Raw genomic sequence first — 14,942 nt, 5'->3', positions numbered from 1 at the left:
ACCAGCTGCTAGTCTTTCTCTCCAAGTTGCAAATGTGCAAGTTCAATTCCACAGTTCCCTCATGTAGCCCTGCAAACACCAACAACCCACATTTATACATCACTTCAAAACCAGCAAAATGACCCCAGGTGCTGGACAGGAGCAACATCTGGCAACTTAATGCCCTTTAGGGAAGGAAATCTGTCATCCTTACCTGGTCTGGCCTGTATAGAACCCCTACAGTGCATTCAGTAGGGTGGCATGGTGGCACAGTGGTTAGCATTGCTGCCTCACAGCCAGAGACCCAGGTTCAATTCCTGCCTTGGGTGATTGTCTGTGTGGAGTTTGCACATTCTCCCCATGTCTGCTTGGGTTTCCTCCGGATGCTCCGGTTTCCTCCCACAGTCCAAAGATGTGTGGGTCAGGTTAATTGGCCGTGGTAAATTGCCCCTCAGTGTCAGGGAGATTAGCAGGGTAAGTATGTGGGGTTACAGGGATAGGGTCTGAGTGGGATCATTGTCAGGGCAGGCTCAATGAGCCAAATGGCCTCCTTCTGCACTGCACTGATTCCATGAGCTGAGCCACAAAACGGGTGGCACAGTGGCATAATGGTTAGCACTGCTGCCTCACAGCACCAGGGACTCAGGTTCAATTCCCGACTTGGGTCACTATCTGTGTGGAGTTTGCACGTTCTCCCCATGTCTGCGTGTGTTTCCTCCGGGTGCTCCGGTTCCCTCCCACACTCCAAAGATGTGTGGGTTAGGTGGATTGGCCCTTGGTTTAGGGGCATTAGCCCCTATTCCCATAACCCCATGCATTTACTCTAGCTGGCCCCTAGGGGGAGTAGTTAGAGTAAATGCATGGGGTTATGGGGATAGGGCCTTGGTGGGATTGTGGTGGGTGTCGACTCGATGGGCTGAATGGCCTCCTTCTGCACTGTAGGGATTCTATGATTCTATGAATCTGCAACTTATGGGATGTGTGAACCACAGCTACTCCAGCTTCCATTAGAAGATTCCAGGAAGTCACAGGGGGCGAGTGCTGACACACAGGGTGATAACCCACTTACAGGAGTTGACAAAACGATCACTGACTCCAGCATCAAAACAAATCACTGATTACCAAAACAGATTTGGAGCTGCAAACGCCAGAGTCTAAAAATCCAAATCCTAATTGGATTGAGTGAACTTTTTTGAAACAGCTTTCGGAAACTGTTCTATAAACTCATGCTGTCCTGAAGTCCAAATGCATTCCCCGTGATTACAGTATCTGTCGGAACCAAATGTCCATCCGATGTTTGGAGAGTGCAAGACAACAAGGAGCAGACACTTCAAACCCTGCTGCATTCACCACTGCGAGGGCACCATCAGCACAAAGATCACAATGCTTCAGAAAAGGCCAACCAACATTTTCCCAGGTTAAGTACAGCCCTTAATAGCCAGCGTTTCACACAACCCAACTTTTAAAATTCATCTCCTCTCCTGTTTCTACCCTGAACAGCAGCGGTTTCCCGCAGTCTGAATCTTGACCTTTCACCTCAGGGACTCCTCAACCACTAAATTAGATGAGAGGGCGTCCATCATTTTGAAAGCACTTCACGGTGATTGAGGCCCCAGCCATGCTCGAACAGCACTCAGCTTGGCGTTAAGTGAAATAATATTGTCTCCCTTGGGAAGAGGAAATGGGGCAGAGTGGGTGCGAAAGGTTGACAAACCTCCATTTTGAAGTGTCACAGAAGAACATCGCCAATGCCTGTTAAAGGGGAAGCAACTTCCATTGGGTCGTTTGCAGCAGTGCCTTATTGATCAGTCTTCAAATTACTGGATAGTCGGCAACCCCACTGCACAAACTGAGAGGAAAAGGACACAGCAACAAGGTGGCGACATCCCTACCATCTTAGCACAGCAAGAGCCCACAGATTCCAACTCCACCGCCTTGCCTTTTGAGTTACAGTACTGCCATGTGTCCTGACTATAGATGCAGCCATGGGAAAGATGGCAGGCAGATCAAATCAACTTATGACTTCATCTTTATCCAAGCAGCATTTTTGACGGGTTTGAAATGCTGGAATCACCGTGATGACATGTTTAAGATGTTCAGGTTAGGTTGATTGGACGTGCTAAATTAACCCTTAGTGTCCCAGGATATGATAACTGGGTATCTAAGCGGGGATAGGGCCTGGGTGGGATTGTTATCGGTGCAGACTCGATGGACCAAATGGCCTCCTTCTGCACTGTATGGGTTCTATGAAACATGGTGAACTCACGCTCATCACCATTCAGTCTCCATCCGCCAGGGAGAAGGAGGGAAATAAAACACAGGCAGCACTATGTCGAGCCCAATACAACAACTGGCGCAGTGCCAACATTCCCCTGATGGCCAACTGTGAGCATTCCTGGAGGTGGCTGATTCAAGCCTCTCTCAAAGGACAAAACAACACAACTCCTTTAATGCAACTATCACCTTCAGCTATGAAACCTTCTCTATTCTCCAGTCACTCACTGTCACTCAGTTAAGTGTCTCGGGACTAGCTCCTGCTAAGCCCCCTCCAATACCCTGTCACCGTCCTCCTGCATTGAAATCAGAACCTCCTGGTAAATCATACTTTTATCAAATCCATTAACTTAGTTGAAGTGACACAAAAGGAAAAGAGTCAGTTGTGTAGCTCGGTGCAACATTCAGGATTGGGAATCTGTGGGATTCCCTGCCCAGTGAAGCAGTTGGGGCTATCTCATTGAAAGTTTTTAAGGCAAAGATAGATAGATTTTTGATCTAAGGTTATGGTGAGCGGGCGGGTAAGTGGAGCTGAGTCGACGAAAAGATCAGCCATGATCTTATTGAATGACGGAGCAGGCTCAAGGGGCCAAATGGCCTATTCCTACTCCTAGTTCTTATGTTCTTAATACACCGGACAGGCCTGTGTGGAATAAATTATTTATGAATGTGTAAATATTTTTAGAACGAAAAGATTAAGGGTGGCCTGATAGAGGTCTTCAAAATTATGAAAGGATTCAAGAGGGTGGACGCAGAGGAAACCAAAACAAGGGGCCATTAATACACAAAAATAAGATGGTCACATGTAAACACAAAAAAATGACAAACATGCCACATCTACAGTCATCCAAGTTTAGCATGCAAAAGACAAAGGGGCAATTCAGCTTAAAGCTGTCTTCCCTTCATACAGAACAGATCATTTTAGATACATCGGGGGCACAAGGTTAAAATGCAGACGTTATGATCTTTTATTACCTCATTCTGTTTAGCCATTACTGTTCGGGCTCTCACAGATGTGCAGGAGCACAAGTCTAGACTGAAATTCAATAGCGCGCCTCCAGATTTAATTTACGTTCTACCATCTCGACACTAGTGTGTTGTTGCTCGAAGTCAATAAATGGAGCAGTACGCTTTGATTTTCCTCTCAAGCTGTTCAGTTTTTGAATTAAATAGCTGATTTGATGTTTGGTGCCTGGGATGTTTGAGCAGTGATGCACACTATGTAATTTTGGAGGTTGGCGGGGGGTTTAAAACCAGGGTTACTCTTCCGCTTGGGCCAAGTTAGCTTCGCCCTGTACAAGCTAAAGTCGCACCTTTGTCCCTTTGAGAAGATATCTGGTGGTCTCAATTCAGAGCAGCCAGGGGGTATCGGAATATGGCAGTTGGAGGCAGCCATTTTACCTCTCCGACCTCTTTTGCGATTCAAGGAGACCCACACTGCTCTTAAACTAAACCCCACATCCCATAATGGATTTTTCTGAACAATAAAAGGCAAAAATCCCTGGAATGATTTATAAGAACAGCTGGCAAATGAGAATGGATGTGTATTAATTGGCCTAAAAAAGGTTTTCTTCATTTGCATTAGTCACTAATCAACATCTGACAACAACTTGCATTGGGGCGGCACAGTGGTTAGCACTGTTGCCTCACAGCCCCAGGGACCCAGACTCAATTGCCAGATTGGGTCACTGTCTGTGTAGAGTTTGCACATCCTCCCCATGTCTGCGTGGGCTTTTTCCGGGTGCTCTGGTTTCCTCCCACAGTCCAAAGATGTACTGGTTAGGTGCATCGGCCATGCTAAATTCTCCCTCAGTGTACCCTAACAGGCGCCGGGGTGTGGCAAATAGGGGATTTTCACAGTAACTTCATTGCAGTGTTAATGTAAGCCTACTTGTGACACTAATAAAAAATAAACTTTAAACTTTATTTGGAAATTTAAACAAAGCAAGACCTCCCAAGGCACTTCACAGACAGCTAAACTGGATAAAAATCGACACCTACTGACTTGGAGACAGGCGTACAGGTGACCAAAGGTTTGGACAACCTAAAAGGCAGGATTTAAGGAACACGAGGAAAGGAGAGGTTCCGGGAGGGAATGTCAGAGTTTCTGTTCTGGTCAACTGAATGCACGGCCACCAATGATGGAATGAACAAAATCATGTCACTGAGAGACCAAATGAAATTTATGAAAAGGAATGATCTAGTGCGCCCAGTGATCTAGTGATCCATGATCTAATGTGCGCAGTGCTAGCCAGAGGAATCTGAGCAAACTACCAGAATCACAGACCCACAGTTTTGCAAGCAGCACTGTCTGGCAATATTACTGTCCCATGGGGGTAGCTAAGTCACAGAGTCACCCCTACAGCCCCTTCATGGCTGGGATCAGCCAGCAACTGCAGGAGACTTGATCCCAAACAAAGACACACAGAGACTGTCAAACCAACCCCCCCCCCCCCCCCCCCGCCACTGCCACACAGCCTCCCTCCCCACACCCCACCACACAGCCTCCCTCCTCACCCCCCCGCCACACAGCCTCCCTGTTCTCCTCTGCACATCTTGGATCCTCCTTGCCTCCAGGATCATGCAAAAGGCAAAGAGTGTGACAGCATCAGCCTGCACCCTACCCCCACTATCAACAAGTTCCTTTGTATAGATCAATATGACCTTCAAAATTACTTACAGCTGGGACACACTTAAACAACAAGGAGTCCATCACAACTACTGCTATTCTATGCACCAACTCTCCAGCTTCCATCCATAATAAGAAAGGAGGGATAGGACCAAGAAGCTTGCTCCACCATTCAAGATCACGGCAGATTTACTTTCCTTCCAGATCCCAATGTCACTCGAATCCTCTGGTGTCCAAAAAGGCCATCAACCTGTGACTTGAAAATATTCAATGCTGGAGCATCCACAGCTCACTGCCTCAGAGAATTCCAAAGATTCACAACTCTTTAAAGGAAAAAAAGTTTCTCTCCTCGTCTCCGTCCTGAATGGCCAACCCCTCTTCCCCGAGATTGTGCTCTGTAGCTCGAATTTCACCAGCCCACGTTCTTGAGCCAATTTCTGCTGTTTACACCCTTAGATTCATGGGGGCAATTTTTAACCTCTCCGTACCAGTTAGGAGTCTGATAGGATTGGGCAGGGCTATTTTTACATCCCAGCTGATTTCATTGTCCACTGAGACACAGAGTCATAGGGTTTTGCAGCACAGAAAGAGGCCCTTCGGCCCATCATAGCAGTGCCGGCCATCAAGCACCGATCTATTCCAATCCCATTTTCCAGCACTTTTGATTTGATTTGATTTATTACTGTCACATGTATTAGCATACAGTGAAAATTATTGTTTCTTGTGCGCTACACAGACAAAGTAGACCATTCATAGAGAAGGAAAGGAGAGAGTGCAGAATGTAGTGTTACAGTCATAGCCAGGGTGTAGAGAAAGATCAACTTAATGCAAGGTAAGGCCATTCAAAAGTCTGACAGCAGCAGGGAAGAAGCTGTTCTTGAGTCGGTTGGCACGTGACCTCAGACTTTTGTATCTTTTTCCCGACGGAAGAAGGTGGAAGAGAGAATGTCCGGGGTGCGTGGCGTCCTTAATTATGCTGGCTGCTTTGCCGAGGCAGCGGGAAGTGTAGACAGAGTCAATGGATGGGAGGCTGGTTTACGTGGTGGATTGGGCTACATTCACGACCTTTTGTAGTTCCTTGCAGTCTTGAGCAGAGCACTTGGTCTGTAGCCTTGTATGCTATGGCGTTTCAAGTGCTGATCTAAATGCTCTTTAAATGTTGTGAAGGTTCTCATCTCTACCACCCTTTCAGGCAGTGAGTTCCAGATTCCCACCACCCTCTGGGAGAAAAAATGTTTCCTCAAATCCTCTCTGAGTGGAGTGTAAAATTAGGGGTTGGCAGGGTGGAAATCCGATGGCACACTAACTTGCTGGGTGAGAGTGTGAGATGGCACCCCTGTTTTGTTAAAAAAACATGATCTCACTGTAATTCAATGCAAACAATGACCTGTTCCCATTGCAGCATGATGAGTTTACTAATAAAGCTGATCTTATACCAGTAAGTACACCAAACTTGGCAAATATACATCTTCACGAATCATTACCAATTGTTAGCGCAGCTCTGACTCAAGCTCCCCTTTTCCATTCAAGCCGACAGAATCCACCCCGGCGCTGAATGGGTCCCATTAAAGCATAGCCTGTGACTAATTTCTAATTAGATCAGCAAGGTGCACACGAAACAGTCACAGGATGAGCGCGGTGGCCTCCAGAAACTGCCAGCTGCCCGGAGGGCTGCGATAAATCCAGCTCCTGATAGAATCTCTGACAGCGCAGTAATCATCGCCGAGATGCTGACCTTCTTCTGAGCCAACTACACCAATGAGGGAGTCAAGAAGAAATATCAAAATAAATTAAAGCTCGAGACTTGAAGCTCCCTGTCAATAATAAAATGCCAGCAAGGCTGAGAGGGGATTTTATTTGTACAAAGCAGAGGTCTCTGTAGATCAGTGAGCACGGGGCAAACGGGACTTGTTGCAAGTTTGGATACGGCGGCAGAATTTTGAATGGTTCCAGATAACGCAAGGTGGGGGTGAGGCTGGGAGCGTGTTGGAATCGTCAAGTCCAGAGGCAATAGGGATGAGGATTTCAGCAGCTGAGGGACGGAGGCAGGGATGGAATGAGGTAAGACTCGGCGCTTTCGCAGAACCCATCGTGGCGCCACGCCTTTCCTGTCACTCAATCACCTCATCCCACAGGCTTTTAAAGTGCTCAGGTCATCACTTTCCTTTGATTAAATTGATCTCGTTCTACTCCATTCAACCACCTTCTGCAATGAAATTCACGGTTGTATTTTATTCTTTCCTGAATTTGCCCTTTAGTGTCCAAAGACATGCAGGGGGGGTTGGGTGGATTAGCCATGGTAAATGTGCGGCGTTACGGAGATAGGGGGAAGGGGCTGGGTGGGATACTCTTCTGGAGAGTCGGTGCAGACTCAATGGGCTGAATGGCCTCTTTCTGCACTGTCGGGTTTCTATGGTTCGAAGGAGATGTGGGCATCGCTGGCAAGGGCAGCATTTGTTGCCCATCTCTAATTGTCCTTGAACTGAGTGGCTTGCTCGGTCATTTCAGAGGTCAGTTGAGAATCAACCACATTGCCGTGGCTCTGGAGTCACATGTAGGCCAGACCGGGTAAGGACGGCAGATTTCCTTCCCCAAAGGGCGGATAGGTTTTTTATAACGGTGGATGATAGTTTCATGGTCACCTATTCCTGGGATTTTATTAATTGAATTTAAATTCCACTGTGGTGGGATTTGAACCTGTGCCCACAGGTGTCTGGATTACTAGCCTAATGACATTACCACTGGGCCACTGTCTCCCCAGAGTTCCTCCAATCTGTCATTAGTTACTGAGCACTTCACACAACAGAACAAAATACAAATGCTCAAAAATATATATTTTTTAAAGTACCCATCAAACTTTAATGTATACTACTGATGTTAGCCTTTTTACTCTAAAGTCCAGGCCTCTCTCATCAGTTGCAGCTATTCTGAAGTTTACTGAAGCTCGCTGGCATTTGGCTGAAATCAATTGTTCCGAACTGATGCTCCAAGAAAAGCACCCATCAAACCTGATCGCAGTGTCATACTCGATTAGTAAAAGGACTGGGCTTTTATTCAGATTCACGGGGGCTGACCCTGTCTCACACAGGCAAAAGCAAGCCCAAGGGATAAATAATCCTTCTCTTCAGAAAGTTAAAGAAATAAAGCCAGTTCATTCTGGTGCAGTCCTGATCTCAAGGCAGCTTAAGGAGTGCCCAAACAAGTAGCAACTTGCATCGGTGTATCGCACCTCTAGCATCGTAAAATGCTGCACAAAAGCTTATCAAACAAATTTTGGCAAAAGCCCATTTAAGGAGATATTTAGAAAGTGGCTGAAACCCCAAGGAATCCCAACAGTGCAGAACGAGGCCATTCAGCCCATCAAGCCTGCACCGAAACAATCCCACCCAGGCCCTATATATCCCCATAACTCCATGCATTTACCCTGCTGGTCCCCTTGACACTAAGGGGCAATTTTAGCATGGCCAATCAACCCAACCCACACATCTCTGGACTGTGGGAGGAAACCGGAGCACATGGAGGAAACCCACGCAGACACGGAGAGAAGGTGCAGACTACGCACAGACAGTGACCCAAGGCCGGAATCGAACCCGGGTCCCCGGCGCAGTGCTAACCACTGTGCCACCGTGCTGCCCCAAGAGGAAGCATCTTAAAGGAGGGAGAGAGGAGTTTGAAAAAACAGAGGTTTAGGGAGGGAATTGCAACATTTAGGTCCTTGGTAACTGAAAGCACCAATGGCAGAGCAATAAGGATTAAAACACAAAGGGGTCCGGATTGGAGTGCAGAGAGCTCAGGGGGTTGTAAAGCTGACAGAGTTAAGGGGGGGCGAAGCCCTCGAGGGATTTGAACACGAGGCCGAGAACTTCAATTGCTCAACACGGAGCCAAGGCAGATTCAATGGGCTGAATGCCTCCGCCCGTATCCTCCTAGTGACTCCAAGGAATGGGAAGCATTAATGGTGCTGTACTGCAATCCCCTGTGCTAGTCAGTTGATCGCAGGATACTTTCCAGAGCAAATACTGACCTTAGGTTGTTAAACAAAAGAAATTAGCATCGGATGATATAACTACACTGGCCACATTTGACAGTAAGTAGCTATTAAGCTGCCAATCTATTTGTGTAATGCCTTGCTTGATGGGGTGTTGATGTGCGGCGTCTCAGTGTACCACTGGCAAATGTTTCCTTTCACCACCTAAGTGCTACCTGCAGTTTTTTTAACACTTGCTGCTCTTTGACACCTGTCCCCCCTCCCACCCCCCCCCAAACCTCCCCGCCACCCCCCTTGCCATAAAGCAAGCCAATATTAAACCAGATTCATGTGTTTGCAGTCACAGGCAAAAATTACCAAGAGGAATAAGTTGGGGGTGGGGGGGGGCAATGAACCAACCTTCCCAATTTGGACAATTGCCAAAGAAATATGTGGCAGGTGACCTGCCGACTCATGTTTTTAACACAAAATAAATTTGCTCTGTGGGTGGGGTGGGGGGTGGTTTCTTTCTGCTATGGAGAATTGTAACACATTTCTTATTTCCTGTGATAATCTATTCCCACAGGTTGCTTCTGCCAGTAATGAAAATTCCAGAACACCAATTGCACAAAATGCTTCATAGATTCTACCAGACCAGTGGGGTGATGGAGAAGGGGGGAGAGAGGGGGAGGGAGAAGGGGAGGGAGAAGGGGAGGTAGAGGGGGAGTGTAAGCCTGTATCTTAAATTTCTGTTACTTTACATGGTCTGTAACCTCATGGTTTGACACATCCCCTATATATCCCCTATACTACCATCATGGGCGGCACAGTGGTTAGCACTGCTGCCCCACACAGCGCCAGGGACCCGGTTCAGTTCCAGCCTCGGGTCACTGTCTGTGCGGAATTTGCACATTCTCCCCGTGTCTGCGTGGGTTTCCTCCGGCTGCTCCAGTTCCCTCTCACATTCATCTCACAAGATGTGCAAGTCAGGTGGATCGGCCATGCTAAATTACCCCTTGGTGTCCAAAGATGCGTGGGTTGGGGGGATTGGCAGGATAAAATGTGTGGGGTTGCGGGGATGGGGGCAGAGATGGACCTGGATAAGACGTTCTGCCGGAGAGTCGCTGCAGACTCGATGGGCCGAATGGCCTCTTTCTGCGCTGTAGGGATTCTATGATGAATTGGGAGACAATCACAGCTTAACAGAGAGTACGGGGGGGGGGGGGGGGGGGGGGGGGGGGGTATGCCAGGAGCAGCACCAGGGATATTTAAAAATGAGGCACCAACTTGATGAAGATACGCGTTATCACTTGCAGACAACAAAAGCAGCAACGTGCATAGATGGAGCTAAACATTCCCACAACTAATGGATTGGATCGAAGCTCTGCAGTCCTGTCACATCAAGTCGTGAATGGTGGTGGACAACTAAACAACTTACTGAAAGTGGAGACTCCACAAGTATCCCCATTCACGATGATGGGGGAGCCCAGCGTGTCAATGCAAGGGACAAGGCGTTTGCAACCATCTCCAGCCAGAACTATGGAGTGGATGATCCATCTCGGCTTCCTCCACAGGTGCCCCAGCATCACAGATGCCAGTCTTCAACCAATTTGATTCACTCCACTAAATATCAAGAAATGGCTGAACATACTGGAAATTGCAAAGGTTCTGAAGCCTGGAAGCATTCCAGCAACAGTACTCTCAGTTTGTGCTCCAGAACTTGCTGTGCCCTGAGTCAAGCTGTTCCAGTACAGTTACCACACTGGCATCTACCCGGCAATGTGGAAAATTGCCCAGGTATGTCCTGTACTCAAAAAGCAGGACAAATCCAATGACCGCTCCATCAGACTACTCTCAGCAAGTAACCATGATCAACAGCACTCTCAGACAGCACCTATAACCGCTCAATGACACTCTTCTGCCAGGATCACTGAGCTCCTGAGCTCATTACATCCTTAGTCCAAACACGGGAGAAAGAGCTAAACTCAAGACGTGAGGTGAGAATGCTGTCCTCAACAGTAAGACAGTATTTGACTGAGTGTGGCATTAAGGAGTCCTTGAGAATCAAGGAGTGTGATGGAAAATTCTCCAAGTGAGGTGGCACGGTGGCACAGTGGTTAGCACTGCTGCCTCACAGCGCCAGGGACCGGAGTTCGATCCCAGCTTGGGTCAAAGTCTGTGGCGGAGTCTGCACGTTCTCCCCATGTCTGCGTGGGTTTCCTTCGGGTGCTCCAGTTTCCTCCCACAGCCAGAAGGATGTGCTGATTAAGTGCATTGACCGTGCTAAATTCTCCCGCAGTGTATATGAGCAGGCGCCAGATGTGGCAACTCAGGGATTTTCACAGTAACTTCATTGCAGTGTTAATGTAAGCCTACTTGTGACACCAATAAATAAAGAAAACTTGCCTGGATGGGTGCAGCTCCAACAACATTCAAAAAGCTCGACAGAATCCAGGAAAAGCAGCCATCCTTCAACATTCACTCCCTCCAACACCATGCACACTGGCAGCATCGTGTACCTTCTACAAGATGCACTCCAGGAATTCATCAAGGTTCCTTCGGCAGCAACGTCCAAGCCTATACTACTACCACCTAGAAAGGGGAGGGCCACCAGACACATGGGAACATCACCCCCTGCAAGTTCCCCTCCAAACCCAACACCATCCTCACTTGGAAATGCAACGCTGTTCCTTCACTGTCGCTGGATCAAAATTCTGGAACTTGCTCTGGCCCTGTGGGTGTACCTGCACCGTATGGATTGCAGTGGTTCAATGTGGCAGCTTACGACCACCTTCTCAAGGGCAATACAAATGGTGGCCTCGCCAGCAATGCCCATGTCCTGAGAATGTTCTTAATGTTCTCAGCAACCACCCTCCCCCTGTCCCTGCAACACCCTCCCCCCACCCCAATATCCCTGCTTTTCATTATTATTACTGCCCTTCCTGCTACAGTGCCTCTTCCCTTCCATGGTGTTGTGCCATCACCCAAAGGATCACTCTTCATGATGCGCAGAGGGTCAGTCCACCCCAGGAGGCATCGCTCTATTGTCTCTCCAAAGTGGGGGGGGGGGGGGGGGGGGGGGGGGGGAGTTGCCGCCCCGCCTGCCACTGGAATTGGAGAGGAGCAAGGGGCGGACAATGGAAAAGTCCGTTGACCTCGGGCGGGATTTTACGGTTTTGGGACGAGCGAGGCCATAAAATCCAACACACTATCTCCTGTCACGTACAAAAGAAAATGCCCACTTGGTGAGATACAGAGAGGAGAGAGGCGGGCGAGTAGGTGGAGTGATTATTTGGCGACAAAAAGGATAACACAGCACGCATCAGCTTTATCAGAAGAGAAAGCAAAGGGGAGAAAGAAAAACCCCTTTTTCTTGAAATGAGATCATTCATTTTCTTAGAGACTGGGTGGAGTTTGCATGTCCTCCCTGTGTCTGTATTCCTCCGGGTGCTCCTGTTTCCTCCCACACTCCAAAGATGTGCAGGTTAGGTGGATTGGTCATGTTAAATTGCCCCTTAGTGTCTAAAGATGTCTAGGTTAGATGGATTAACTATGGTAAATGTGTGGGGTTATGGGGATACAGCAGGGTTTGGGTAAGATACGTTGTCATAGAGTAGGTGCAGACCCGATGGGCCGAATGACCTCCTTCTGCACTGCAGGGATTCTATGAAATCCCAAAGTCTTACAGGCTCTTGCAGGCTTCACAAGTTAACGAGAAATAATTAAAAGCAAGAGGTAGATCTTCACCCCACCCCCTCAACCCTTCCACAACTCAACTTGTTACTACAAATGGCAGTCTAGGCAGGGAGCAGAGAAGCTAACGTTTCCATATTTAGACAGACACTTTCTGTGCCATACTTCATAAAACAAGAAACGAGGCCAGGGGGAGGAAGGAGGTCAGTAAAAGATCAAGCTCTTGAGTTTATGGATAATCACTAACCCCACAATGGACCCCTTGAACAGCGTTTGATCCTTTTAACCAGTGTGTGGGCCCCACCAGCTGTCCGTGGTTTCAAATGTGCCAACAGCCTGGATGACATCACGCTGATCCTGTCCCGAAATGCCCCTCGACCTTTGGCCCGTGTCAGGCCCGATTCCTCCGCTGACCCCAAACCCCCTCCTCACCCCTCCGCGGTGTTGCTAAGTATTTTGGCCTCCGGGGAGCGTCGGCTCTCAAGATCACAATAAAGATTTTTGTTGCAGTTACAATTTTTTTAACTACATCACTGAAGCCATGTGTTTCAACAAAGTGGTCCATTCAGCGCCACAGGCTCCATGGCATCCTGAGTAGGGCCTCTCATTTTAGTCACGCCACAAAACTCTGCACACATCACAAGGGGACCAACAGACAACCCACAGAAAGAGGGCACAATCACATCACAGTGATCTCTGCAAGCAATGTAATCCCAGCAACAGCGACTACCTTTACACGGAAGATAACAGAACTGTGAGGTTACATTTATCGGGAAAAGCTGATACACAAATCACTAAAGATAGCAACGCAGGTTAATAAGACCATAAAAAAATAGCACACCCAGCACTCAGGTTCATGACTGGAGGAATAGAAAGATATAGGGACATTTTTTTTTGAAACAGAGAAGTCAGGTTAACCTTGTATCAAACCTTGGTGAGATCACCCTTATTGTAAAAAAGGAGAGAGGCAGTGTAGAAGGTGCAAGAAGGTGCAAAACTGATAGGACATTACAATCAGGACATCACGATCCCTGCAAAAGAGATTGCTGAAGGAATGATCTAATGGCAGCTTTTAAAATGATGAAGGGGCTCGATAGGGTGAATGTAGATCTTATAAACTCTTCAGTGGCGTTTTCTTGCCCTCTTACTCTGGGAGAATTGCATCCCTCTAGTGCCTCTCAGAAGCCCAATGCACCCCCACCCTCCCCCCACCCCGAGAGCTCCCCAGCAACTGATGTACTTTTGAAGTATAGACACTGTGGTCCCATTTTCGATGGAGTTAGGAGCGGGAACTGGAGTCACACTTTTCATGTCAAGCTCTCTAATCAGTCCAATGCCCTCCTGGAGAGCGAGGGTAACTCCGGGACCTCACCCTCAAATTTGAGTGGGGGAGATGCTATTTTGTGTACCATGGTTTTGTCAGGGTTTCCGCAGGCAAGATTCTAAGGTGCCACTTGAAGGTCAGGTGACCACATCGGCTATGTACGGTCTGTATTCTGTCGAAGTTTGCCCATGTGCTTCCAGGGGAGATTGACGCCTGATTGTTGAAGTGTTGTGTCAAGAAGGTGATTTGTGCCTAGGTTTTCCTCCAGGTTTCTGTGTTATGGAGTTAGAACAAAGAACAAAGAAAATTACAGCACAGGGACAGGCCCTTCGGCCCTCCAAGCCTGCACCGACCATGCTGCTCGTTTGGACTAAAACTCCCGACCCTTCCGGGGACCATATCCCTCTATTCCCATCCTATTCATGTATTTGTCAAGACGCCCCTTAAAGGTCACTATCGTATCCGCTTCCACTATCTCCCCCGGCAGCGAGTTCCAGGCACCCACCACCCTCTGTGTAAAAAACTTGCCTCGTACATCTCCTCTATACCTTGCCCCCCACTCAAGTGGAGATGTTTGATTTGTATCAAGGGGCGGCACGATAGCACAGTGGTTAGCACCGCTGCTTCACAGCTCCAGGGACCTGGGTTCGATTCCCGGCTTAGGTCACTGTCTGTGTGGAGTTTGCACATTCTCCCCGTGTCTGCGCGGGTTTCCTCCGGGTGCTCCGGTTTCCTCCCACATTCCAAAGATGTGTGGGTTAGGTTGATTGGCCATGCTTAAATTGCCCCTTAGTGTCCTGAGATGTGTAGGTTAGAGGGATTAGTGGGTAAAATATGTAAGGATCTGGGGGTAGGGCCTGGGTGGGATTGTGGTCGGTGCAGACTCGATGGGCCGAATGGCCTCTTTCTGTACTGTAGGGTTTCTATGATTTCTATGATCAGGAGGGAGTTTCATAGAGCCATGTGGTGAGTTAGAGAGGGTCTTGAAGTTCTCTATGGGTGGGGAAGTCCAAGTTATTTCTCTGCGAGGTGTTGTGTTCCGTCGAATGGAAGGGGTGGGGTGATACTTGAGAGGA

At 48.1% G+C, this 14,942-nt stretch overlaps 1 protein-coding gene across 2 annotated transcripts in view; it reads right to left on the bottom strand.

Annotated features, from left to right (window-relative positions):
• plxna4 (plexin A4) overlaps window positions 1-14,942 on the bottom strand; it is a 689,385-nt gene that overhangs the window by 631,132 nt on the left and 43,311 nt on the right. The window contains exon 4 of one of the 2 annotated variants that reach the window (XM_078235827.1): window positions 14,024-14,138. The exons of the other annotated variant lie outside the window; for it this stretch is intronic. Within the exon in view, the coding sequence (XP_078091953.1) occupies window positions 14,100-14,138 (39 nt within the window). The 3' untranslated portion in view covers window positions 14,024-14,099. Of the gene's footprint in view, window positions 1-14,023; window positions 14,139-14,942 lie in introns of those variants that run through there. 2 annotated transcript variants of the gene reach the window in all.

Source organism: Mustelus asterias, chromosome 19 (genome assembly GCF_964213995.1).
Source record: "Mustelus asterias chromosome 19, sMusAst1.hap1.1, whole genome shotgun sequence".
NCBI classification, from domain to species: Eukaryota; Metazoa; Chordata; class Chondrichthyes; order Carcharhiniformes; family Triakidae; genus Mustelus; species Mustelus asterias.
Note: the sequence above shows the minus strand (reverse complement) of the source record. Positions and strands in the feature narration are given on the sequence as shown.